At 43.1% G+C, this 27,384-nt stretch overlaps 1 protein-coding gene across 1 annotated transcript; it reads left to right on the top strand.

Annotated features, from left to right (window-relative positions):
* NDUFA9 (NADH:ubiquinone oxidoreductase subunit A9) lies at positions 1–21,541 on the top strand. Its single transcript, XM_071551472.1, has 11 exons — positions 1–80; positions 2,731–2,901; positions 3,607–3,704; positions 3,896–3,987; positions 6,587–6,728; positions 7,601–7,703; positions 8,379–8,446; positions 8,592–8,668; positions 12,703–12,798; positions 14,851–14,917; positions 21,265–21,541. Exons 1-11 carry the CDS (start codon positions 32–34, stop codon positions 21,430–21,432), a joined length of 1,131 nt encoding a protein of 376 aa, XP_071407573.1. The 5' UTR covers positions 1–31; the 3' UTR covers positions 21,433–21,541.
* The last annotated feature ends 5,843 nt before the right edge of the window (positions 21,542–27,384 follow it).

The following is a 27,384-nucleotide window of genomic DNA, read 5'->3' as shown; positions in this document are numbered from 1 at the left end:
CGCCGGCCCGTCGGCCCGCAGAAGGCACAAGATGGCGGCGGCGACGCGCTGCGCCCGCGGGCTGCGGCTGCCAAGGGCAGGTGGGTGTCAGGGCCCACGGCGCCCCCACGGTGCCCGTCCGTGCCCTGTCCGAGCCCGGGGGTTGCTCGCGGTGTCCGTGCCCGAGCGGTGCCCGCGGTGTCCGTGCCTGTGCCCGAGCGGTGCCCGCGGTGTCCGTGTTCGTGCCCCAGCGGTCCCCGCGGTGCCGCTGCCCGAGCCCGGGGGGTGCCCGCAGTGCCAGCCCCGCCGAGCAGCGCTGGGTGAGGAAACGCGCAGGGCAGCGGCTGGCGAGGAGGAGGTTTTTGGGGGCAGAAATAATCGGGTTTGTGCCTCCCTTCCCCCCCGGGAAATGGGGTTTGGAGCCCACAGGACTCAGGTTGTCACTGCCTTGCGAGCTCAAAGTTTGCGTTCCTCATATCATTTTTTGTGTGGCTTTGACCTTTTGGCCGTGATCTGTAGCAATGTCCAACCACTAATATTATATTGAAAGCTTGTCTTTGGGCCTTTGCCACCAAAACAGAATTGGATTTCATTTGATTCCGCGCACGCTCCCCTGTTGGGTAAAGTGGGAGGTGACAAAATGGTTTTGTTTGGTAAAGGTGAGGAAGGAATTTTAAGAAACTTTTAATGGGAGCTATGCCTTTTTATTATGTGTATTTACTTAAGTAGCTGTCAAAATGCCTTTCAGAACAAAATTGGAGATGTATCTTTTTTCAGTTTGCAGGGTTTTGAGAGAATAGGGGTGGACAAACTTTTGGGTAGAGAAAAAGATGATTTGGGTTTACTGTGAATATTTGAGCTTTAATTCACAGAATCGTGGTGTGAGTTGCAAAGGACTTTAAAGACCGTCTCATTCCAATGCCCTGCCATGGGCAGAGACACCTTCCACTAGCCCAGCTTGCTCAGAGCCCCATCCAACCTGGCCTTGGACACTTCCAGGGATGGGGCAGCCACAGCTTCTCTGGGCAACAGGATTTGTTGCAGAATATAGCGGTGTTTGGGCATGTCACCATAGATGGTGATAATTTATGGCAGACTTTATAGATTTATGGAACAAGAGGAGATGTTCATCCCTAAATTCCTTATAGTGCAAGGCAAGCAACAAGAGCTGTTTACACAAAGGTGGGAGAATGCAAACAGTAATTATTTATTAATATAACAGTGATAGCATTATGAAGAAGAGCTTGTCACCAATAATTTTTGCAGAAATAGCAGCAAAAGAACCCCACAAAGTAGTTGAAAGATACACATTTGTGTTTGTTTTTAAAATTTTGTGCTCTTACATGGGTTGATGTGTTTAATAATACTTTTTTTCCACAGGTACTTACAGCAGACTGAAATCTTGTTGTCTTTAGGTTTTGTGTAGTAAGGACTGAAATGTTTCCCATGTAAAAGTAACAGGTAGTTTTAATACTACAAATGTCAGTATTTTGTGGGGGTTTTTTTTGCTAAACCTTTAGCAAGAAAAGTGCATATAAACAAAGTATTGGGGAGTGTGGCTCATCAGGCTTTCTCCTCACAATTTCACCGTATCATGTAGCTTTTTTTTGCATACTCGTAGGAATCCTCCTGATTATAGAGAACCCAGACATTTTATTTTAAGTCTGCTTTTCCTAAAATGTAAATAACAAACCCCTTTTTGCCAGAACACCGCAGGGTAACAAGATCCCTCTGTGATCCTTTATACTTGTACTGGGTTTGGGTAAGGACACTGGGAGTGTCTTTTCCTTCTTTTTCATAGTCTGGAGGTCTCTGTTTCATTAATGGAAAGGCCCTTCATATCTGCTCTTTGAAGACAGAATCCATTCCCAGTTTAAACTTGGATCTCTTTTGTAGTAGAGGTGCTTTTTAGGAAGTCATATATCTACTTGAAGCTGGTATAAGACAAAATCCCAGGCACTCAGCAATAGGACAAGGGGGCACGGGCTGAAGCTCTGCCAGGGGAAATTTAAGTTGGATATTAGAAAAAAATTCTTTCCACAGAGAGTAATTGGGCATTGGAATGGCCTGCCCAGAGAGGGGGTGGATTTTTAAACTGAGATTGGACGTGGCACTTGAGCCCGTGTCCCCTTGTCCTATTGCTGAGTGCCTGGGAGAAGAGACCAACCCCCACCTGGCTAGAACGTCCCTTCAGGAAGTTATAGACAGTGCTGAGGTCACTGATGATGTCATTCGTGTTGTTTCCAGATGGATCTGTCATTCTGTTTTCATTATGATTCTTGCTATTTAGATTTACACAGAGGACATTAAACTTGCTTTTTCTTATGGAGAAAATGCTTGGGGCCATGACTTACTAAAGGATGGGGAGTCATTTACTGGGTTTCTGTTACATCCTCCAAGTGGTTTTCCAGCGGCAGCTCTTGCAGCCAGATGTCTGCCTTGTGTTTGTCCAGCCTGTATTTCGTCTATCCCTTGCTTTTTATGAGTGTGGACATGTAGTAGCACTGAACATTGCTAATTTCAAAAATCCTCTTGGTTTTGGCTGATTTGGTTGGAGGGAACATGTTTCTTCCTTCCAAACGCTCTGCTGGCTCTACCTTGTCAGTTTATCATCGACCTTAAAGGGACCTTAAAGATCATCTAGTTCCAACCCCCCCCCCCCCCCCCCCCCCCCGATGGATCTGTAATGAGGAAGAAACCATCTGTAAATTAGCAGTGATAAATCTCAATTAATCCAGTTCTGTGTTGCAGGCCCTGGAATTTCTGTCCTGGCTGGAGCACCGTCCGTGCTGCAGCATCACCGCCAAGTCCATCACGCGGTGATCCCTCATGGAAGAAGTGGGAGATCCTCTGTCAGTGGCATTGTGGCCACTGTCTTTGGGGCCACAGGTTTCCTGGGAAGATACGTTGTCAACCGTTTAGGTGATGTACTGAGAGTACTAATTAAAAAAGTATATAAAAGGTGTTTAGTGAAACTGATTTTCCTTTGAGTTGCAGTATGATCTAGAAGCCCCTGGCATTTGGGGGCTTACGAGTGTTTTGCATGATGCTTTTGTAATGTTTGGTCTTCTAAAGTGCCAGGATCTGGCAATTAGTACGTGTTTTAATCCAGGAAATTTTGGAGCTTTTGAAGATTACAATCATTAAAATAAGTAATACTCCTTAAAGTGTTGCTTTTCAGTCTGTAGAGTGAAGCTCTGATGGTACAGATTATCTGATTCTTCTTGTTCTAGCCAGTTTCAGAAAATAACCCTTTTTTTTCCCCTCCCTTCTCCTTTTTGTGCAGCCTAAAAATACAAACATTCTTCTTTGTGATACATTTGTGGGTATTGTAATGTGCTTATGGGACACACTTTTTTGTTGGCTTTTTTTGTTATTCTTTTTTAGCAAGCTTCTGTATTTTGTTTTACAAACATAAATATTGAAAAAAAATCCAGTGTAAGAATTTCAATTATGTAGGTTCAAAAACTCACTTCTCTTGTACTTGTAGCTTTGGAAATAAATATTTGATTGTGCTTTAATGTGGGGGGAAAAAAAAGAAGCTTTGTTTATTTAGAAGTTTGTCTACTTAAAGTTATGTGGTTGCTTGAGGTAAATGAAACTTTTGGGTTTTTTTTGGGCACTTAGGTCGCATTGGCTCTCAGGTGATCATCCCCTACCGCTGTGATCAGTATGACCTCATGTACCTGCGGCCCATGGGGGACCTGGGGCAGCTCCTCTTCTTTGTAAGTCTCTTCCTCTGGCTTTAGATCAAATACAAACCCAATGCTACGCAAAGCAGTCTGTTATTTGTTCTCAGAGACACAACTCCAGCTGTTGTTTAGCCTCTAAATGGGAATGGTGTGAAAGAACTTTCTTTGATAGTGCCTGTTTACACATCATCTCATCTTTTTATCATTTGATGCTCTGGTTACAGGAGTGGGACTGTAAGGACAAAGACTCCATCCGAAGAGCTGTGGAACACAGCAACGTGGTCATTAATCTTGTTGGAAAGGAATGGGAAACAAGGTAATTTTCCTCTTTTTTCCAGTATTGATAGATTTGCACCACGTCTTGGACATGTTTTTACAGACTGTATGTGCAATGATGCTGCTGTTCTTGGCTTCTGTGAAAAGGTAAAACTAAAATTGTGCATATAAAATTTCTTCTATTTCTTTAAATGGTTAACAAGGTTCCTGGTTATGATCTGCTCTGGAAAAGTGCCTTTTTACATAGTTTTCCAGTGCATGACTTTTGTTTTGTCTTAAAGTTCAATGTTCTGCTTTCACACACCTCACAGATATTCCTTGAGTGCCTTCCTACAGATGACACAGGCTCACCAGTTTTTTACATTTGTATATACATTATCTTACATTTATATTTTCATTTTATTGCATTTATATTTGCATTATATTTATGTTTACATTATTACAGAAGTGGAATTTCATCCTGTCACTTGGGTGTAGTGATGAGTTGTAGCCTACTAGACTAAGCTGTGATCAGGCTTTTCCTCCTCTCTGTTAAATGGTAATAAACAGGAATAGCTAACAGAGAGTCCATGGGGTTATCATTAACAACATCATTCCTTGATGGAATTTTGGCAGAGACAATATTACCTATATAAGCACTTTTTAATGATAATTTCTAAGAATAGTTCCTTTTTGAAATCCATAAAAGACTTCCCATCTTTATTTTAGGTTAAGAATCTCTGTAATAACCTCATTTTATTTTGTTTGTGCATGCAATTATGTCCACTTTATTTAAAGCCTTATGCAGAACTGCCAGACGAAAACTTAATTGTGTGATACGCCTTTATAAGGTACATAATTTTGCTGTCCTAGTAGACAGAAACAAATGCAGGTATCAATTTCATCAGTGTTTACAAACCTAATGCCTCTGTTGCTCTGTCTTTTATCAACGGCTGTTTGATGTTCAAATTATAAAATTAGGAGGCAAATTATATGAATAGATTAGAATTATTTGTCTCAAATGGTACAGTTATTTTTCCTGAAATAGAGAACAAATACTTATTGCTGTCAAAACAGAAGGAATTTCTTCATAATGTGGGACTAAGGGAAGAAAAGAAAGTCTGTACAGTTAGCCCAAGGGCAGTGTAGTCTGTGTTTTATTTCATGTCTCTTTTACCCTTTAAAGTTTTGGGACTTGTGTAAAAAGTACGATTTATGTGAAGAAGGGCTTCTTTATTATTGAAGTGTGAGGGCAACACAAAGTTTCATTTTAGTTGAAAGCTCCCCAAACCTTTTTCTCTGGGCAGTTTCAACAGATTCAAACAGACAAGTCTTGGTACATGTTAAAGACTTTTGGACATTACAGAACTTATCCTGTGTTGCACAAATATTTTAACCACATATTTTTATGTGTTGGTATCAGTGGGGGTGCTGAAACCCTGAGATAAAAGTTATATGGTCTGTTAAACATGAAATCAAACTAACCATTCTAATCATCCCAAAGTCTCTGAAAAATTTGGACAGGAATTAAAAAAAAAGATTAGATTTAGAGATCAGCCAAAAAAAGGAAAGTCTTCCCTCCTTGCCTCTTACTCATGTACAAACCCATCTGTGTGTACCATGTTGTTTGAAACTCCATAGTTACAGGAGGGATGTTTGTTCTTCTGTGTTTCTAAATCTATTTTTGTGAGTAGAACAGAAGTGATGGTTCCCAGGATCAGATTAGTTACTGAAGGGTCAAAAATAACTTCTTATTTTGAAGGCTTTCTTTGGACTCCAGTGGGATCTGAAAAGCTGTGGGAGTAGATAAGCACAGAGAGAGAGAGAGTTCGGATAAAATGTTTGTTACCCAGAGGAAATGGACAAGATGGACGGGTGCTTACAAGGACAGTATAAAGACATGAGAAACGAATTCTCTTGCTTGCAGTCTTGGGATAGTTGGAAAGAATTTTGGGATTGTTGCCAGCCTATAGTGTCAGTTCTGCTTGGAGACAGAGCTTCTGTATTGTTCTTGATCAGATGCCCAACTAGTTTACAGTTTAACACCCTAATTTAGGCCCCTTGAATGTCATGCAGTGAGTGGAGGATTTTTTCTTTCTGTGTTCTCCTTGAAGTTCCTGAGGGCTGCTCTGAAATGGCTCTAAATGCCCTGACATTCTGATTTCTTCCATTTGCATAAGCACCTCTGTGATTTTGGATTAGTTTTTATCCACTTCCCCAATGCCAAGCATCTGCCCTAACTTGCACTGCTCAGAATTCTTGAGCTCCTTTTTAATGTAATTAAGTGCATCAAATCAAGACAAATTTTGAACAGGTTTTGTAAATACACAGCTTTGCTCACAGTTCAAGATGCAACAGGGCTTCTCTTAATAAAAATTAAAAAAATTTCACTTGGGCGGTTTTCTGTATGTTGCTGACAAGTAGACAAGAGGATTTTTCATACTGGTTTAATCTTAACAGGTGAAAAAGCAGAGAAACTATAACTACAGTTACAGTTCTATTTCATTTGCCCATGATTTTTATTATATGAAGAGCCCCTCATGAAAGGAAACTTTGCTTTAAAGAAATCCATTCAGATAATACTTAGTGATTACTTTTGGTTAGTAGGCATCCAGGGTTGGTTGCTCTTAGAGTAAAATTTGGGTCTTGCCTTGTTTCAGAAACTTCAAATTTGAAGATGAATTTATAAATATTCCACAAAGTATCGCACAGATAAGTAGGGAAGCTGGTGTGGAAACGTTCATTCACATCTCTCACCTGAATGCGAACATGAAGAGTCCTTCCAAGTACCTCAGGACCAAAGTAAGTCTGGACTCCTTTTGAATATATTTTCTGAGAGCCTACTCTTTTATTACTGTTACTTCATTCTTGTTTTTAATCCCCAACTGGGTCTGTTTGAAGAAAATCCGTGTATGAATTTACTATGAAATGTTTTCTGCAGCTGGGACATTTTTGAGGTACTTTACGTACTGGAGCTAGAAATCCTCTTTAGTACTCCATGTGCTCTGAAGGAAAATGTATTGTATTCTGAAAACTCTGCTTTCTTCTACTTTTGAACATCTTTGCATCTAAAATCACTGTCATTAAGAAAGAAGAACTGGGTTGAAGGTTTGGGCTCTCATATCAGGTCTAACATCTAAGGCTGGAATGACCCAGCAAAGTAAGTAGTTGATGCCAAAATGAATGTTGCAAACACAGATGAGTATCCTGATTAGGAGCCCTTGGAACAGAATTGTTACCTGCTGTTGTACCAATAACCAGTCTGGGACTGGTATCTTTTCTTATCTCATTAGAGGCCATAATTTTCTATTACTAATTTTTTTCTTTTTTTTTTGAATACAATTATTGTCAGTTTTTCAGCTATTTTTTGTGTGATCTCACTGTACTGTGCATTATCTTTAGTGTAAAACTTTATTTAGGCTTCTTTGTGAACTTTGTCCCTTTAAATTTGTGTCACTTTACTAGTGAGTCTGCATTTTTGTCTCAAGCAGATCTACATGTTTATGGGATTTTTTTGGGCTTTCTGTGTGTAAATCTCAAAAGATCAAATGGCTTAGATATAAATAATTTTCGTGCTGCTGATGGTGTAATTTCTTTCAGTTCTGTAGTCAGACTTCACTTCTGGTTTGTTCAGAGCGGCTCTAATGAATGTGTTCATTTTAATTGAATGCCAGGCTGTTGGAGAGAAGGTAGTGAGGGAAGAATTTCCAAATGCTATAATTTTGAAGCCCTCAGAGATGTTTGGGAGAGAAGACCGATTTCTCAATCATTATGCAAGTATGTGCTCTTGAAATAATAAACCATGTATGAATTGTGTAGCTGTGTAGAGAACAGAGGAAAAGGAGATTTGCTTTTGAAAAAGAGATATGTTTTTATCAGAAATGTACATGTGTGGTGGGAAACATAGAAACATCATAAATTCTTATCTTCTTGACTGAGTATTTTCTGAATCCAGTTAGACTTTGCTCTTTGATTTTATTCTTTTTTCATTATTTTAAGGGAGGATGTGTATATTGGTTTGTTGGGTTTTTTTTAATACTGTTCTCAGCTAAGGTCTGGTCATCTTAACCCTGAAAGTAGTTTGTCAAGCTGTTAATGCACAAATGTAAAATTCAACCTGAGTTGTTCTGGGCTCAGAAGCAACAATACTATCTGAGGTATCACCCACAAATTGCTTCAGAGGATAGATGGAACCTATTTTTCTGTATTTCAAAGTTGAGATATCTCTGAACCAATCTAAACACAAATACAGCCTTCTCATCATTGTTAAGCAAACTAAATGGGTGTGGAAAACTAGGCCACCGGAAGAACTGGATGGGAGTTCTTCCCCATTCTATTTTTTCCCTGAAGTTAAGTCACTTTTCAGAATTGAGCCACACTCAGTGTGGTGTGAAGTGTCTTGGTTGTTTTCTGACTGAAAGGATTCACAGATTGTCTCCCTCTTTCTGGCAGACATGCGCTGGTTTGGTGGTGTACCTCTGATTGCTCTGGGCAAAAAAACAGTGAAACAACCAGTATATGTAAGTTTGCCATAAAACAAGGCAGTCCCAAATTCCCTGTGGATGGGTTGGGTGCATGTGTTGGGCTGTAAATCACTGCTGAAAGATTAGTGTGTGCATGCAGTCCTGTTTTCTGTTGGTAATGGTCTGAATTTGTTCCTCACAGGTGGTTGATGTAGCAAAGGCAATTATCAATGCAATTAAGAATCCTGATGCAAAAGGAAAAACATATGCCTTGGCTGGGTAGGTCACTTTTCTGATTCTAATTAACTGAAGTACTTCTTTTTGATGTCATTTTTTGGCATACTGCACAGTACATTTAATTTCTCCATCCATGCACACAGTTTGAGCTGCAATAAATTCCACCTCCTTTTTGGGAGGAAAAATTACTCGAGCTGTTGCTGTGAGTACTGTGAAAATCCCAGTTTGGGCCCCATTGCATGTTGTGTTATGTATGTGCAGAAAGAGGAACAGGCATTTTGAGAAGCATAGAGACAACGTAGATTTGGAGAAAATTCTGGTAAAGCTGTGTGGGAAACACCTGGAATTAGAATGATTAGAGGCAATGGTTCTGCTGTTAAAGACAACGGATTTACAGGTTGCCCAGAAAAGCTGTGACTGCCCCATCCCTGGAAGTGTCCAAGGCCAGGTTGGGTGGAGCTCTCAGTAACGTGGGATAATGGAAGGTGTCCCTGCCCGTGGCAGGGAGGTTGGAACTGGATGATCTTTAAGGTCCTTTCCTACCCAAATCATTTTATGATTCTGTGATCACTTGAAATATTTTGTGTACAAAAGCTTTAAGTCACAATGGGTCATTAGCATTAGGAATAAACAACATGGCATATGCAAGGTAATGGGTCCATGTTTCATCCTCTGACAGAGCACTGGAACTGTGGTAAAAGGAACATCAGATTCATTGATAAAGCAGTTACTTATGAATCAAGATATAAATCATGCTTTTTTTGTATAGTGTACCTATCTGTCTCCTCTTATTTACCAAAAATGTGCATTGTATCTGGATTTTGCAAAGATACCCAGATTTGAGAGTAAACTGATTTTTCCAAAGTCATTTTGTGAGGCTGTTGTAGTGAAGGCTCTTCATTCCCATAATCATAGAATCATAGAATCGGTTGGGTTAGAAAAGACCTCTGAGATCATCAAGTCCAACCCTTGGTCCAACTCCTGTCCATTTACTAGATCATGGCACTCAGTGCCACGTCCAATCTGCGTTTAAAAATCTCCAGGGATGGTGAATCCACCCCCTCTCTGGGCAGGCCATTCCAATGCCTGATTACTCTCTCTGGAAAGAATTTTTTTCTGATCTCCAACTTCAATTTCCCCTGGCAGAGCTTGAGCCCATGCCCCCTTGTCCTATTGCTGAGTGCCTGGGAGAAGAGACCAACCCCCACCTGGCTAGAACTTCTCTTCAGGTAGTTCTAGACAGTGCTGAGGTCACCTCTGAGACTCCTCCAGGCTAAACAACCCCAGCTCCCTCAGCCTCTCCCCACAGGACTTGTGCTCCAGTCCCTTCCCCAGCCTTGTTGCTCTTCTCTGGCCCCACTCCAGCCCCTCAATCTCTTTCCTGAACTGAGGGGCCCAGGACTGAACACAACACTCAAGGTGTGGCCTCCCCAATGCAGAGTACAGGGGAAGGGTCACTAATCCAGAGATGGTTTTTGGTTTGTCTGTTATTGATGTCCTGCCTCTTTGTTCAGTGCTTTAACTGAGCTGTTGAGGAAGTTGTTACACTGGTAGGTGCCCTGGGAAGGCAGCAGGCAGGTCTTCAACTCCCTTTGGAATATGCTGAGGGACTTCTGCTCAAAAACTGGGATAATAAGAGGAAGAAGCTAACAGTGGTCTGAAGGACCTCACCACAGCAACAATAATTAAGTAGCTTGAGGTTACTTTTGAAGCGCTGGGATGATAGGAGGTATCACACTGAAAAAACAGTGGAATCAAATGCTGGACAGCCATTCAAACCCCCTTTTCTATAGATATGTAGGTGTCAGATGGACACAACTAATGCAAACCCACAAAATGTGATAAAATTAACCATTTGAGAGACTATTTTACCCCTTAGAGGCAAACTTGAAGATGTGCCAATACGAATCCAAACCCATCTGCCCCAAAGGAAAGAGAGGCACCTGGTTTTAGGTTCAGTGCTCCCTCAGCAGAAGCAACTGCTCCAGCTATGGGAGAAATTGAGAATTGTGCACTAAATAAAACAGTGTCTGCAGCCAAATGGAAGAGCTGGCCTTTTAAATATGTTCCTCCAGTTTCAAGGTCTCACTTTTTGGCAGTTTACAGAAAGCCAGGAGTTCAGTGCCCAGGTTTCAGAGGCAGGAATCCAAGCAGAGATGCCAGGTTCTCGTTGCAAGGAGTAGTTTCAGGAACATTACAATGCCTGAAATGACTTTGAATGAAAATTCCAAATCAGTGTTGGAAAACCAAAGGAACTGTGCAGCATAACCCCTGACTAAAGCTGTGTGATACACCTTTTCATGTTTTTGGAAAGGAGTTACCAGTTTGTGTTTAAGATGCTAAGTTTGTAAAAGAGCAGAGTATTTCTGAGGGTTTGTGGGGTTTTGTTTTGTGGGGTTTTTCCCTACTATATGGTGGAATAGAGTTTTAACTGACAGCTCATGGCGTCTTTGCTATTTCTGAATGACTGAAGGTTTGATATGGTTTACCTGTTCCTCTCTTTCCTCGATGGAATTGGTTTTACTTCATCCACTTGGTCAATGTGTCTTAAATGCAGATGTTCTGTAGAGCTTGCTACCTGCCAGAACTGGGGTTAATGTACTGTTAACGTCAATGGGAGTCTATTCTTGGGGGGAATTGTAGTGTTAATGTTTGATAATGTGTCAAGAAAAAGCAGTATTTATTTTCACATTTTAAAGTTGGGCTATCTTATACATCCTTATATGGTTCTTGCATATCAGGATAAAAATGAAATTGGCTTATCATACCTTGAGCATGTTAAAGTGTAAAGGCAAAAAAAAAGGTAAAAAAAAATGCTAATAACTAATGAAAATGCAGTTTGGTTGTTTCCTTCCTTCCGTCCCCCTCACCCCAGCTGAGTAACTAAATTGTACCACTTTTTTTACTGTGTTTCTCATGCAAGTTCTATTACAGAAGGAAACTTACTCTCTTGTTTTTGTTGGTAGTTCTTTAGTGTAACTTCATAAGTGCAGATGTCTGAGGTTCTAAAATACAACCACGTGGATGATGTTCATAAGGAAATTTGAGTGTAGAATTCTTTGAATTCCCCCAAATGTGCTGCCCTACTTTGAAGTATATCTCTTAGAACATTTGATTTGCTTTTACAAGATAAAGTAATAGTAATCTGGGATTTTGTCTTTTTTTTCTAGCATTTAACAAATTTTGATGGTGGTTATTTTTCTGAAGAACATGTCAATTGAGGGCTCAGTTTTCATGCAACCTTAGGCCTTGATATCTTTGAGATCTTGGGTTTTTCAGACTAAAATACCAGCAAATTGCCTTGAAAGCCAGGAAAGATACCTGATGGCTCAGTTTGGAGCCGTCCTATAAAGATAGAGTATAAAATGCAAAGTCAAAATGTGAACAAGAAAGGAATGGGAATTCCCAGCGGTATATGTTTCTTTTAAACTACTGCAGGTGTGCAAGACACTGTCTGCTTCCATCTCTCCATCCTAAGAGAGAGGGAGTGCATTCTTTTGGGACAGTTTATCTTGGCTACTTCCTCTTGCATTTGGAGAGAACAGTATATTCTTAGTCAAGCAAAGGCAAGTAAATCAATTTCCCTACAGCCATTTGCTACCAAAGATGGGATGTCTTGTTCATAAACCATCCTTAATTTTCCATTTGCCTTCTGGCTTCCTTCTTTTTACAGATTTCCAAGTGCGCTTGTAACAGTTACCATAGCACTGGAAGTCTTGTGTTCAAAATTTGAGTGAGCATGGAGGAGGCACATTAAAGGGGTGCTTTGAAAGTACACACACTCCACTTTATCCAGTATGATTGTGGTGGGTTGGTCTTGGCCAGCAGCCAGATGCCCACAGTTCCTTTCTTCTGCTTCCTCATCTCCATGCTTTTCCCCAGCTCCTTCCACAGGCTGCAGTTCTCCAGGATAAACTTGCTCCACTGTGGGCTCCCCATGAGCTGTAGGGGGATCTCTGTGGATCAATCATGTGGATTGAAGAAGACGGGGTGTAAGGCTTTAAATTTTTTTGTCACCTGGTGCAAATGTTTAAGTGTAGCTGATTTACCTGTAATGTTTTTTCTTTTTCTCTCAGCCCTCACCGGTACCTCCTGTACGACATGGTCGAATACATCTACGCGGTCGCCTATCGAGCCTTTATTCCCTACCCACTTCCACGGCCTCTCTACCAGTAAGTGGAACCCTAACTGGGCTGAGGGAGCTGGGCCTGCTCAGCTTGGAGAAGAGACACTGAGAAGGGAACCTATCCATGTCTGTCAGTGCCTGCAGGGAGGGGGCAGAGCACAGACCAGGCTCTGCTCAGGGGTGCCCAGCAATGGCACAAGAGGAACGGGCAGAAACTGATGCTCAGGGAGTTCTGCCTGGACATGAGGAAGAACTTTGCTGTGCAGTGACCAAGCACTGAACAGATTGCCCAGAGAGGGTGTGGGTTCTCCCTCAGTGGGGATATTCCAGACCCATGTGGACACAATCCTGTGCTGTGTGGTCTGGGATGGCCCTGCTGGAGTAGGAGGTGGGACCAGAAGACCCACTGTGGTCCCTTCCAACCTAAGAACTTGAGTTCTAGGAGACAACACAAAAGCATAAATACCTGTTGCATTGGTCATTTACTCTGACCAGTTGTTAACATGTTGGATGGCAGAAACTGCCATTCCCTAGGTGCTTGCAGCCAGCTTTGAGCCTTCTGAGGAGGCTCAGGGGAGACCTTATCACTCTCTACAACTGCCTGAAAGGATGTTGTAGCCAGGTGGGGATTGGTCTCTTCTCTCAAGCAACCAACAGTAGGACAAGAGGGCATGGGCTTAAGCTCTGCCAGGGGAGGTTTAGGTTGGATATCAGGAAGAAGTTCTTTACAGAGAGAGTGGTCAGGCATTGGAATGGCCTGCCCTGGGAGGTGGTGGATTCTCTGACCCTGGAGGTTTTTAAGGTGAGACTGGATGTGGCACTGAGTGCCATGATCTAGTAATCAAAGTGGGGTTGGATTAAGGGTTGGACTTGATGATCTTAGAGGCCTCTTCCAACCCAAATGATTCTGTCATTCTAGTCTATGATTCTGTGATTCTGCTCAGAACAGGCCTGCACTTGATAAGCTGATTTATGAAAAATGTGCTTGTAGTAAATTCAACATAACTATTTATTCCCAGGTCATTTCTCCCGGGCAACTATTGACAGGATGAGCGGACATAGTCTCCTGTGTTAATGTTTGGGCGTGCTGGTCCTTCTGACTTTTAGTACAGTGCAAACTAATAAGCTACAGCAGTCACCAGTGTTAGAACCCTCCTGCCAGTAGGACTCAACATTGGATCTGTGTTACTGATGAGTAACACTTAGAACATCTTAAACTGGTGGCTGTTTCTGTATTGGCTTTAAGAGCCATCAGGTTAACAGAGGTTAAAAAGGTGCTTATTAATTTTAGTCACATTTAGTCACATTTGCTTTGCTGCAGTCCATCTTATGTTTTTTTTTATTTATAGGCTAAACTAAGTGGTATTTCATATTTTTGGGAAAAGACTGAGTCTGAAAGGCAGATAGGCCTAGTTCTCTTATTTGCAATAACTTAGTAAAGTCCTAGTCTGCCAGGTGGGCACTTCAGTAAGAGGTTCAAGTACTGTTGGTCTCAAGACCCTGAGCAAGAGCTGTAGCCTTACTTTCTCTGCCAGATTTTCTTTGTTTCAGGGGAAACTTCATTTTTGAAAACTGCATATATACTAATCCTCATCCTTTTTATGGATTGCTCCAGTTTCCCATCACCTTGTCTGTAGGGCTGATAACTCATTTAGTTGTCAGCAAGTGTGTTTTCTCCTGGAGGCATTGAAGGAAACTTGGTGACTAATTGGATTACTGCCTACACCACTGGGGAGCAGAATTTAGATGAAAGGCAGGGGCATAACTGAACCCCTCTGGTGTGTGGGGAATTGGATGTGGGGGGTTACCTTCCCCATCCTCTAATGCTTATTTTTATTTCTAGATATTTCCTTCTCCTTTCCCTTCCACAGTAAAATAGTAAATTATCTAATAATTCAGTAGCAAACAGTTAAAGTTATCAGAAACACAACTAAGAACTTGGTGGCTGCCATGTTCACTACTTTAATGAATTCACAGATTAACGAACAGCTACGGAACAAGCTCTTGCTCACTGTGTGAAATATTTTTACCAGTTTTTCATTTTCTTTTGTGCATGTGGATGATGACTGTACTTCTGCAATACTCTTTCTGTTTACAGTTTAGTTGCAAGATTCTTTGAGGTGAATCCATTTGAACCATGGATAACACGGGACAAAGTGGACAGGGTAAGTGTGGAACAATTCCCAAATCCTTTTTGGGAAATGTTTCCTTGTGTTTTTGTTAACTTGCTCTTGTAGTTTTGCATTCAAGAAATGCTGAAATGCATGTGCATCGGGTGGTGTAGCACTTCAGTCAGTTCAGTGGCTAGAATTTGGTTACAAAGAATTGCTCTTGGACTGTCTGGATGCTACAAAAGTTGAAGTTTTTAAAGATGTTAAGTGTTACAGGTGGTCAAGGCTGCATGTTTCACTGTGTCCCTGCCCCGTTCCCCACAACACATGGTATTGAAAACAGCAAAGCCAAAGGAGAGATGTTCCCACTCTTAGTTAACTGGTCCATTTATGTACTTCTAGATGCGTCAAAATCACTTATATCATCCAGCTAATGGTGTTTTTAACAACTGAATTTGAACTGACAACTCTGGATACAGTCCAAGTTCTCACTTAACGTTACAGTGCATTTCTCCTGAAGATGTTGCAACTTCATGTTTATTCCTGACTTCTCAGAATGTTTCAGTGGAGGTGGAGAAATAACTTGGAAAAAACAACTGCCAGCAAGGAAAAAGTAGGATTTAGCAAGTGTTAGTGTCAAAACTTGGCATGTGTATAGGCTAGCAAAGATAGTCATGTACAGTCCCCAAGCTTGCTGCTCTCTGAGTGATGTAGGCATTTATTTTGCAGAGTTGGAGTTTTAATGCCTTTTGTTACAACACAGAATCAATAGCCTATTTTGACCCGATTGTCCCCAAATTAGAGACAAGATACTACTATGAATCCGGGTGAACTGATTTCTGTACTCTAAAGCTGCTTTCTGAATAACTGGAAGCAAATAACTTCTTTGTTCACATTTCTCCATCTGTAAAATAAACTGGTTTCCTATTCTGTTTGAAAGTCATTGTGGCAAACTGCAGACAGTATGTGGAATAAAGGAGGGAGGATTTCTCCCATGCTGGAGACAGTTGGTGGTGTAGTTCTATTTGCTGTATTGGCTCAGGATATAGATGTAAGAGGGGAGTTTCTCCTTGTCATTTCTGTGTTTGATTGTTCCTCTTTCCCAGCTTTTCATCCTTAAATCATCATCATCTTGGCTAGGCTTCGCAAATGAAGATTTGAGAAGGGCACTACCCACGCTTGCTGCAAGCGTGCTGGTGGCTAAAAAGGCCGATACGGGATAGGCAGGTCCGGTCACAAAAGGCACAGTGGAACATCTCCCTAGGTGACATTGGCAAGGAACGCTTCTTTCTGCGTTGTCTTTTCTCCTCAAGACTGACTCTCCGTGCATTCTCAAAGGAAGCAGCAGTGTCGTGAATGGTGTGTCTCCATGCATCCCGATTGGAGGCCAGAGTGGACCATTGGTGGCAGTCAATATGGCCAAGGCTGAGGTGTTGTTTCAGGCAGTCCTTGTATCTCTTCTTTGGGGCTCCTCTCTTGCGGCAGCTGGTGGCGAGTTCACCATAGAGCATAATCTTTGGGAGGCGGTGGTCCTCCATCCTGGAGACATGTCCTGCCCAGCGCAGCTGCGTTCTCATCAGCATGGCCTCGATACTGCTGACCCCTGCCTGTTCAAGAACAGACACATTGGTCATGTAATCAGACCAGTGGATGTTTAGAATTGAACGGATGCAGTGCTGATGGAAGTGTTCGAGAAGCCGCAGGTGGTGGCGGTAGATGACCCATGATTCAGACCCATATAAAAGAGCAGACAGTACAATGGCTCTGTAGACACTAATCTTTGTACTTTTCTTCAGATGTTTATTGGACCAGACTCTTTTATGGAGTTTTCTGAAGGCTTTGTATGCCTTTGCTAGCCTGTTGTCTATCTCTTTGTCGATCTTACCGTCTGAGGAAATGATACTTCCCAGAAAGGTGAACTGCTGGACTGACTTAAGCTCTGAATTGCCTATGGTGATATGAGGATGATGGAAGACTTCTTGAGGTGCAGGTTGGTAGAGAACTTCTGTCTTCTTCAGGCTGACTTCCAGCCCAAAAAGCTCAGCAGCCTCTGCAAAGCAGGATGTTAAGCACTGCAGAGCTGCTTCTGTGTGAGCAACGAGGGTGGCATCATCAGCAAAAAGCAGTTCACAGACAAGGTGATTCAGGGTCTTGGTGTGGGCCTTCAGTTGCCTTAGGTTGAAGAGGCTTCCATTGGTACGATATCGGATGTAGATGCTGTTTTCTTCATCGAGGTCTGCTGTGGCTCTTTGGAGCATCACGCTGAAGAAGATTGTGAATAGAGTTGGTGCAATAAAGTAAACAATTTTCGTCGGAGAGAAAGGACTTCACCAACAAGCTTATGAAGTTTATAGTGAAGACATTTTATTACACAAAGCACACAGTTTATATAGGGTTAGGACTACAGCTTATTGGCTAAAAGAGTTACACACCACCACGCCAGATACTTCAATTGGTTAAAGCCTATCTCTCACAAGTCCCATGTTTATATTATTTCATTCTGGCTGTTTTCATGTACCTGCAGAGTCCTGTGAATTCCTACTATGTGAATTCTTGGGGAGTAGCCTCCTCCCTATCAGCCAGCAGCAGCTGAGCTCTTTGCTGCTTCTGGCTGATAGCTCAGTTTCACAGGGTTTTCTATAGATCTGAATTGCTCACTTTTGATTTTACTGTAACAACAGTGCAAGAACGCAACCTTGTTTCACACCATTGGTTATTGGAAAGGGCTCAGAGAGTGCATCGCCGTATCTGACTTGTCCACGCTGATCCTCATGTAGCAGGATGATCATTTTGAGGAACTTGGGGGGACATCCTAAACATTCCAAAATCTGCCACAGGCCTTTTCTGCTCACAGTGTCGAAAGCTTTGGTGAGGTCAACGAAGGTTACATAGAGACCTCTGTGCTGTTCCCTACACTTCTGTTGCAGTTGTCTGAGAACAAACACCATGTCTGTGGTGCTCCTATTGGCTCTGAAACCACACTGGCTTTCAGGTAGAAGATCTGCAATAGTGGGTACTAATCTGTTCAGAAGTATTCTTGCAAGGATTTTACCAGCAATGGAGAGCAAAGTAGTACCTTGGTAATTTGAGCAATCTGATTTTTCTCCTTTCTTCTTGTACAGGGTGATGATGAGTGCATCACGGAGATCTGGTGGTAGTTCCCCTTGTTCCCAGCAACGCACAACAAGCTCATGGAATTTGGCATGGAGTGCTTGACCTCCATGCTTCCAGATTTCAGGTGGAATTCCATCAACCCCAGCTGCCTTGCCAGTTTTCACCTGTTGTATGGCCTTGAGTATCTCTCCCATAGTAGGGGCTGCATCCAATTCATGTTTCACCAGTTGTTGTGTAATGTGCTGAATTGCTGAGCCTTGGACTACACGGTTGGCACTGAAGAGAGTCTGAAAGTGCTCAGACCATCGGTTCAGGATGGAGGTTTTATCTGTTAGAAGCATTTGACCATCTGCACTGAGTAGGGGGCTTTGAACCTGGTGTGTGGGTCTGTACACTGCTTTCAGGGCCTCATAGAATCCTCTTTGGTCATCCAAATCTGCGCATAGTTGTGTCCTTTCTGCTGGGTCGAGCCACCATTTGTTCTGGATGTCTCGAAGTTTCTGTTGAAGCTTGCTGCATGCAAGATGAAAGGCGGCTTTATTTATATGGCAAGATGGGTGAGCAAGGTGTGTTTGGTGAGCAGTTCTCTTCTTCAGCAATTCCTGGATCTCTTGATTGTTTTCATCAAACCAGTCTTTGTTTTTCTTGGAGGAGAACCCTAGGGACTCTTCAGAGGACTGCAGGATGCAACTTTTAATATGCTGCCATAGAGCTTCAGGAGAGGGATCTATGGGATTATCTGTAAGTCTAGTTTGAAGGTTTACCTGGAAGCTGTCACTCACTGTGGCTGTTTGAAGATTGCTGACTCGGAGCCTCCTCCTTGGAATGCCGCCTCTCTTAGGTTTGGGCTTGAAGTGGAGGTTAAGTTTGCAACGCACAAGGCGATGGTCTGTTTGACATTCTGCACTCGGCATCACTCGAGTGTGACGGACATCACTGACATTTCTCTGTTGTACTAATATATAGTCAATGACGTGCCAGTGCTTGGATCGAGGATGCATCCAGGTTGTCTTCAGGCTGTCTTTCTGTTGAAAGATAGTGTTGGTGAGGGTGAGCTGACGTTCTGCGCAAAACTCTAGCAGGAGGCGTCCGTTGTCGTTGCAGTTTCCAACGCCATGCTTGCCCAGGACTCCTTTCCAAGCTTCAGAATTCTTACCTATTCTGGCGTTGAAGTCACCAAGGATTATGATTTTATCATCTGCAGGAACATTTTGAGTGAGGCGGTGCAGGTCGGTGTAGAATTTGTCTTTTTCCGCTGGGTCAGCTTGGAGAGTTGGGGCATATACGCTAAAAAGAACAACATGTTGCTTGTTGTGTAGAGGGAGGCGTAAGGACATAATGCGATCGGAATGACCTGTCGGCAGATTTTCAAGTTTGGAGGCAATGGAGTTTTTAATCATGAAGCCAACTCCTGAAAGGTGTCTTTCGGTTTTGGGTTTGCCTGACCAGTAGAGTGTGTAGCCAGCACCATGTTCTTTAAGGCTGCCTTCCTCGTGAAGACGAATTTCACTGAGAGTTCATGGGCAATTAGAGCAGAACGACGCTCAGGATGTCCACTATCCCCAGTATCAAGCATGGTTCTGATGTTCCAACATGCGAGTGTTAGTTTGAGCACACCTTTGCAGGCAGGTGTATGCCTTTGAAATCTTTGTTTTTGTTTGACCTCATGGAAGATGCCAGTTGGCCGCGGTTATCCAGCCGGGTGTGGAGATGAGCTTTGTTTAGGCCACCTTTGCCAGGCCCCTCTCTGTGTGGAGCAAGCAGTGCTGTCCCTAGAAAAGGCTGCTTGGTCGTTCAGGATGCTGCCGCAAGGGACTGTCATCTCCGGGGTCAAGTCTCTAATGACCCATATCCTGAACCGCCTGCATGCAGGGTTGGGTCTGCAGCTTCCAACTGCTTCCTATTACCTGCCATTTTCGACCCTCACCTGTCGCTACAGGGCTTTGCAATGTGGGTGAACCCTACAAGCCTGTGCAATGGATTTTTTAGGTGAGGCACAGCGTGCGCAGAACTGGCCCCACCCTTTACTCCTAAGGTTCATCTGCCACGGCCTAGCGAGCTTGGACGGTGACAGTGAATACCTCAGGACGTAGGTTTGGTTAGAGTATCCTTCTCTTAGATGGATGGCCTTACAGGGCTAAGCGAGCTCCATCTGCCCGGGTTTGGGGTTGGAGTTGTCCTTCTCCTAGGATGGTTGCCAGACAGCTAGCGAGCCCATCCTGCCCATGGACACACTTTGTCTGACCCTTCAGCTGAGACCTGTCTGGCATGGGAGACCCTACTGGCAGCACAAACCACCTCCAGCATAGCTCTCAACCTCATGAGGGCATGCAAGCTTCTCCCCCCGTGACAAGGGAGTGTCCCTGGAGAAGATCCTTAAATAATCTATCCAATATTACATATGGTTGACTTAAAGACCTTTCAAGGAATAACAGCATAAGAGAAATCCCCATGTGCTAAAATTTAGGTCATATGTGTTGCAAATGTGGTAATAGAATTAAATATGTCCCTCTTATAAACCATGAACAAGGGAGCCTGTTCTAAACCATGAGCAGAGCAAAACAACATACTGGAGGTGATAATTCAACACACATTTTCTTGACAAAGCAGAATATGTGTAATTTGAGTTCAAGTGTCAACTTCCCTTACAAGTTTGGCTTGATTTTGTGGTTGCAATGCAGTAACTTCCATGATACTGTATGGGGAGAAAAGGAAGACACTTCCTGCAGGTCTCACTGCTGTTCATTCCTGAATCTAAACATGAAGCCTGAAGGACTTTTTGCTGGATGCAGAACACCTTTATCTCCTGTGAGGTCACTGGTACTCAATACCTTGTGTAATTATGCCGTTGTTCTGTTGAATATTTTCCTCTTCTCAAGAAAAAGTAGCAAGAAGAAAACAGGTAAGGAACTGGGACAGGGTTTCTGTCTGGGACAGAAACACCAGCTGAGTCCAGTGTTTGAACAGATCTTCAGATCTACTACAAGATGCAGCAGTGATTGTTTTTTGGGGGAAACAGTCTTAGGCCAGCAGCCTTGAAATTGTAGTATTGTAGTATAATCTCCCCAGGGCTGCCATCTGTAGAAAATTGTTCTGAGACATACTGAATTGTTGCCAGTACTATGTATTTATGGTCATTTGTGTCCATAAAAGGAGAAAGGTGACATCAGGTGACAATACTTATTTTTAGTATGTGAATGATTGCATTGGTTGTGATGCTGTTGATTTCATCAACTGAATTCTCTTCTTTTTTTTTTTAATTCCTACCCTCCCCATTTTTGTTAAAGTTTCACACAACAGACATGAAACATCCTGACCTTCCTGGTTTTGAGGATTTGGGTATTCAACCAGCACCTCTGGAACAAAAAGCAATCGAAGTCCTGCGCCTTCACCGCAGATACCGCTGGTTGGATGCTGAACTGGAGGAAGCAAAGCCAAAGACTTACCCCATGTGACACCTGACAAGGAGGATACTTAACACTTCTTAAACTGCCTTTGTACAACCCAGTTTATTTGGAGAACTGTGTACATACTGAGTAAAATATATTAATCATGGAAACTGTATTACATGAGTGTTGTCTTCTTGGTTATGGGGGGACTGTTATTGCAATGCAGGTTTTATCTTCATGTCATAAAAGCAAATTACATATTGTAGCTTAGTTGGTGAGCATTACAACAATTTAAAGGTTGGGATTAGAAGGACTGTGTCTTAACATCAGTCCATTTCACCATTGGCTCTCAAACATATCAGTGAGCTTTAGCAGTGCTCAAGTGATTTGAAGAATGTTATAGTTCGGGACTGGGTTGCCTAAAACATGTCCTTCCCAATAGGGGTTGCTGGTACTGCCATCTATTCAGATTATAAGGTCTCAGATAAAGCCCTTGTTTTAAGTTCTTGACTCTTGAACCCTGAGCCCAGCTCTTAAAGAAAATGCCAGTTGTCAACAGCGATAAGGAGTCCCCTGACCCTCCTTTTCTCCAGGTTAAACACCCCCACCTCCCTCAGCTGATGAAATCTCTCACTGTGTGTTGTTGCCAAACTGCTGTGAAACTCCTGGGCAAAGTGTTTATTAAGTTTCAACAGCTTCCACATTTTGTTCTGCCGTATCAAACCTGCTGCTGCTAATGTTTACTCTGTTAGGAAGAGGTGGGCTCTTGAGATAATGTTTTTTGATCCTTCCTTCTAAGGAAGTATTCAATTTGGCTCCCATGGAGTGTTTATTTTTCTTTCAGTGGTTTTAAAATAAATCTCAGTTCAAAAGCTAGGACAAACTGAAAGTGAAGTGCATATTGTTAATAATTTGATCCTTTTATTATTTTTCTGACTGCAAGCTTTTCTCTGTCAGACCCTACCTGTAAATGAGTAATCTCATTAGCACCCATTTAATACTTGTGGCCCTAATCTTGATTCATTGCATGTTGTTCACATCCTGCTGTGAAAATGTGTTCTTGAACTGCTTCACAAGTGCACGTGGAGTACAGAGATAATGCAATTATCACGTAGCCCTGTATGGCTGACAAGCAATTTCCACTTTTAGATGGCAAAAAGTGCTGCAGAAAGAACTGGCAAAGGCAATGCTGTTTTCTGAGGTGTCAGTTCTGGGAATGCACCATAATGCAGTGAGTTGTTTATTTTTTCCCTGCCACTCAAAGCACAGCTTTTTTCAGTACCTTCAGCTGCACCACAGACCTCTCCTACAGGATCTTAATTCAGACAGCCATTAGTAAATGGGCAAGTGATGAATATCCATGAGGAGTTTGCTTTAAGCAGATAGGAATATGGGTAAAGTAGAGTATCACATCACAGTACTTTGTCTTACATAGCACTTCTGCTTCATACCCTGTAGAAACCACACTTATTCCTTGTTACCCTTCAAAAGCAATTGCTCTAGGAGTCCTGATTTTTTTTGTTTTTTAAAAGTAATTTATTTTGTAATATAGCCCAGAGTACAAAATCACTAAGGTTGGAAAAGAACTCCAAAATCAAGTCCCACCTGTGACCGATCCCAAAATTGTCACCCAGCCCAGAGCACAGAGTGCCACATCCAGTTGTTCCTTGAACACCTCCAGGGATGTGGACTCTACCCCCTCCCTGGGCAGCTGCTTCCAATGTCTAATCAATCCCTTTCAGTGAAGAAATGCTTTCCTGTCACAGCTTGATGCCATTTCTTGTTGTCCTGTCACTTGTTCCTTGGAGCAGAGCCTGACCCCCACCTGGCTCCCCCCTTCTGTCAAGATGTTGCAGAGAGTGAGAAGGTCCCTCCTGAGCCTCCTTTTCTCCAGGCTGAGCCCCCTCAGCTGTTCCTCACAGGACTTGTGCTCCAGACCCTTCCCTGGCTCCGTTCCCTTCCCTGAACATGCTCCAGCCCCTCAATATCCTTGCAGGGAGGGGCCCAGAACTGGACACAGGACTCAAGTTGTGGCCTCACCAGTTTATAGGAAATACTGATAGCCTTTATCCTTTACTGGGGAGGTAAATGCTACTGTAATTTTTCAGTGGGAAAGGAGGAAGGAATGGAGGGATGAGAAGAACATGGCAAAAGCAGAAAACCTAACCCAGTTTGCTTTTTGAGATCCCCCTGCAAGTAGGACTGAAGGATACTTGTCTTTTAGGAACAGCTGATGTGAGTGGGAATAGTGTCTGCATCTAAGGGTGGAGAGGATTTGAACTTTATGTTTCCTCAAGACTGTTTGGGTATCCTAAGCAGTTAGGACTGCTAATTATGTGCATATTTCTGCTCAAAATATGATAGCACTTAAATTACACTGTTGGTAATGTGTCACCGTGAGTTGGAACAGGTGACTTAGACACAATTAAGCTTTCCTATCTGCTGCTTTATTCTTACACCTTAATTTTTTTTCTTGGATGACTTGGAAAGCCTTAAGGGTTTCTTCAGTTGATTAGAGGGCAGATTTTAACAACTGAAGAGCCTTCACATTGGCAATAATTATACAGTAGTTACCTCTCTCTTCCTGCTGTTATTTCTTCTTCCTTTCCTTCTGCTGTAAGAGAGACACATGGATATGGTGCTATGAAATGAGGAGATCAGAGGACTTACATTTAAGGTAATCCAATTTATGAGTAATTCATGATGGTGTTGCTGCAGCCTTAGTGCAGAGTTATGGAAGCAGAAGGTGAAGGGCATTGGCAGAACAGCAAAGGAAAGCTGGTGGCAGAGCTGAGAACAGAGTGATGGTGTGCTGCTCCATGGCTTCTTCCCTTCTAACGAGGAGTTACAGCCTGGGGCTCGCTCACCCTGAACACCATTCGTTCCTGGAAAAGCTTACAAAGGTGGTGACATCAGCTGGGCACATTAAGAACTAGAAAATGGAAATTGTCCTTTCTCTTTGTCACTGGGGAACCTCAGGGATTTTGTTGTTGGGACTCTCCCTTGGAGCAGGGTTTAGAGCTCCCAGTTTGAGAAGCATGTGTAGCAACATGTGGACGTTGGTTTGCCCCTTACAAGCCACAGCTTTGACTTGCATTAAATTGGCCAGTAGTCGGAGCTACTGCTCAGTGAATACTTCTCCAGCTTTTCCACCTCTTCTATAACTTCCTTGGCCAACATTCATCCTCTGGGCTGATACAACTGGCTAAAAAGGCATTAAACACTTTCCTTCAAAGTTTCCTGCTTTGTATGTGACTATATGTGTATACACAGAGGGTAGCGTCAACAGCTCAGTGTCCCTATGGACAACAGTGACAAGTGGTGTCCCTCAGGGGTCCTTAGTGGGATCTGTGTTATTTAGTATCTTTAATGATATTAATTGTGACATAGATGAAGGGATCAACTGCACCCTCAGCAAGTTTACAGAGGACATCAAGCTGAGTGGTGAGGTACAGACACTGAGGGAGGAGATGCCGTTCAGAGGGACCTGGACAAGCTCACGAAGTGGCCGTGGGAATCTCATGGGGTTTACAAGACCAAGTGCTGGTGCTGCACTGTGCTGGGGCGACCCCCAGTACCAATCCAGGCTGGGGATGAACAGATGGAGCAGCCTTGGGGAGAAGGATTTGGGGTGCTGGTGGGTGAGAGGCTGGACATGACCCATCCCAGAACCTGCCCTGTACTGGGCTGCATCCAGAGCAGAGTGGGCAGCAGGGGAGGGGGGGATTCTGCCCTTCTGCCCCGCTCTGAGGAGACCCCCCCTGCAGAGCTGCCTGCAGCCCTGGGGGTCCAGCACAGCAAGGACATGGAGCTGTGGCAGCGAGGCCAGAGGAGGGACACCAAAATGGTCAGAGGGATGGAGCAGCTGTTCTGGGAGGAAAGACTGGGAAGCGTTGGGGTTCCTCTGCAGGAGGCTCCAGGGAGACCTTACAGCCCCTTCCAGTACCCAAAGGGGGCTTACAAGAAAGCCAGAGAGGGACTTTTTAGAAGGGCATGTAATGATAGGATAAGGAGGAATAGCTTTAAACTGACAGAGGGTAGATTTAGATTAGAAGTTTGAAATAAATTTTTTACTGTGAAGGTGGGGAGGCCCTGGCACAGTTTGCCCAGAGTAGCTGTGGCTGCCCATCCCTGGAAGTGTCCAAGGCCAGGCTGGATGGGGCTCTGAGCAACCTGGGCTAGTGGAAGGTCTCCCTGTCCATGGCAGGGGCATTGGAACTGGATGGTCTTTAAGGTCCCTTCCAACCCAAAGCATTCTGTGATTCCATGATTTTGGCAACAGAGGGTTCATGTTTCTTGCTTTAAAAGTATTGAGTTCACTTGTTTTAAGATTACCCCTTAACCTGACTATTGCAATCCTCTGCTTGGAGGAGATGCCTCTCAGCTTGTGGTCCCTGGTCAGAGCAATCTATGCTACCAAACAGGGTATCCAGATCTGTCAAAGCAGACACCCAGGGATGGTCCAACCACCTGCAGCTGAGGAGCCTCCAGGGGTGGTCAGTATGGTTGTTGGGAGGATTGAGGGCAAAGATCACTACAAACTACTTTAAAAAGCCCTGCCAGGTGGTGTGAGGGGTGGAGTCTCTTTGGCTCTATTAATAGTGTTGGGTGGTGCTTGGGAGGCTTTTACCTTGTGTTTGTAAGCTGATCATAGAGCTGCTGCATCTCTTTGGCCACAGCAGTGCACGTGGTAGGTCAGTATTTTGATTTTTTTTTTCTACATGAGCTGTTATTTGTGGGTTTTACAGAATCAAGGATGTTGTCTAAGCTTCCTAGGCAAAATGCTCCATGGATTTTGTAATTTGGAGCTTCAGTGAGAAGTTGAAGGATTCTCACCTAAAGACATCTAGTTTCTGCTGTGTTTGTTTCTTGATTTTGGTTTCTCAGGTGTGTAACAGGCATCAGTATTTGATTTTGGTTCTGTTAAGGTGTTTGTGATGTCTCTCTGCCATTAAATTAACTGGTGTGTGAGGCTTCAATTTATGCTCCAGCCTTTTTGCAAGTGGATGAATGGTAGGTTTGTTCTTTGTGAAGCTGCCCACTGTCTTTGGCCAGCAGGATGGAGACTTACTTGGGGAAGGGAGGAAAATAGGAACATGTATATGTTCTGTAGATAAAAGTTTCTAAGGAAATTCACCTCTAACTCAAGTTGCTGTAGATTAAAATAAAGCTGGTGCTACCACTGCAGTTGGTGAGGCTCTGAAGGTTGAGGGTGTCCTTGGCAAAGCAGAGGTTTGTGTTCTAAAAAAAATGTTAGACATAGAGCAGTAACTTGGCATAGTAACAGAGTGGACTGAAAATGAAAGGTGTTTGCCTGTTTCCACTTTTACCAGTATGATCCTTCCCTGTTTCTCACATGGATACTCTTGTGCATTATAGCTCTGAGCTGGGTTCGGATAGGAAAACAAAGTTGCAGGTGACCAGTTCCTTTGTCAAAGTTTGATTTCCCTCCATCTGGCCAGTCCAGTTTCTGACACCATGAGCACATGGTCCCTCGGACCTGTGGTCTCCAGGTGCTGCCACTTAGATCTTCAAGCACACAAATGCAAATGGAATAGGGAGTCTCTCGTTCAGGAATGCTCCGAGAAAAGGTATTTTAAAAGAACACTGTAGAGATGTGGGGCATGGCCAGACAAGCACACTGACAAACCACTCATTCTTCCATGTTTGTTACTCTCCAGACCACCTTAGTTCCTTCTTTTTTCCTGCCATTAGAATTTTCCCAGTCTACACTTCAGTGGATTTACAAATCTTTAACAAGGGAAGAACAACCTCTCACATCTTTGTGTTTTCTTGAATAGATACTTAAGAAACAGAATAAAATATACTATGTCTTGGGTTGAGTAATAACTACCACAGCACAAATTAAACAACAATCCACTCCAGTTCCCCATAAATTAATTTTTACTGTAAATATTTGGAATTTTTCATCTGAAAACGCTAGTCATCAAAAATTGGTTCAAGACTATTTGAAATTCCTCTTAACTGATCCAGGGCATACGATTGCCTTTTAGAATC

The sequence above is a fragment of the Pithys albifrons genome, chromosome 3 (assembly GCF_047495875.1).
Source record: "Pithys albifrons albifrons isolate INPA30051 chromosome 3, PitAlb_v1, whole genome shotgun sequence".
Classification (NCBI taxonomy): Eukaryota; Metazoa; Chordata; class Aves; order Passeriformes; family Thamnophilidae; genus Pithys; species Pithys albifrons.
The sequence above is the reverse complement of the archived record's forward strand: the minus strand, read 5'-3'. Positions and strand labels throughout refer to the sequence as shown.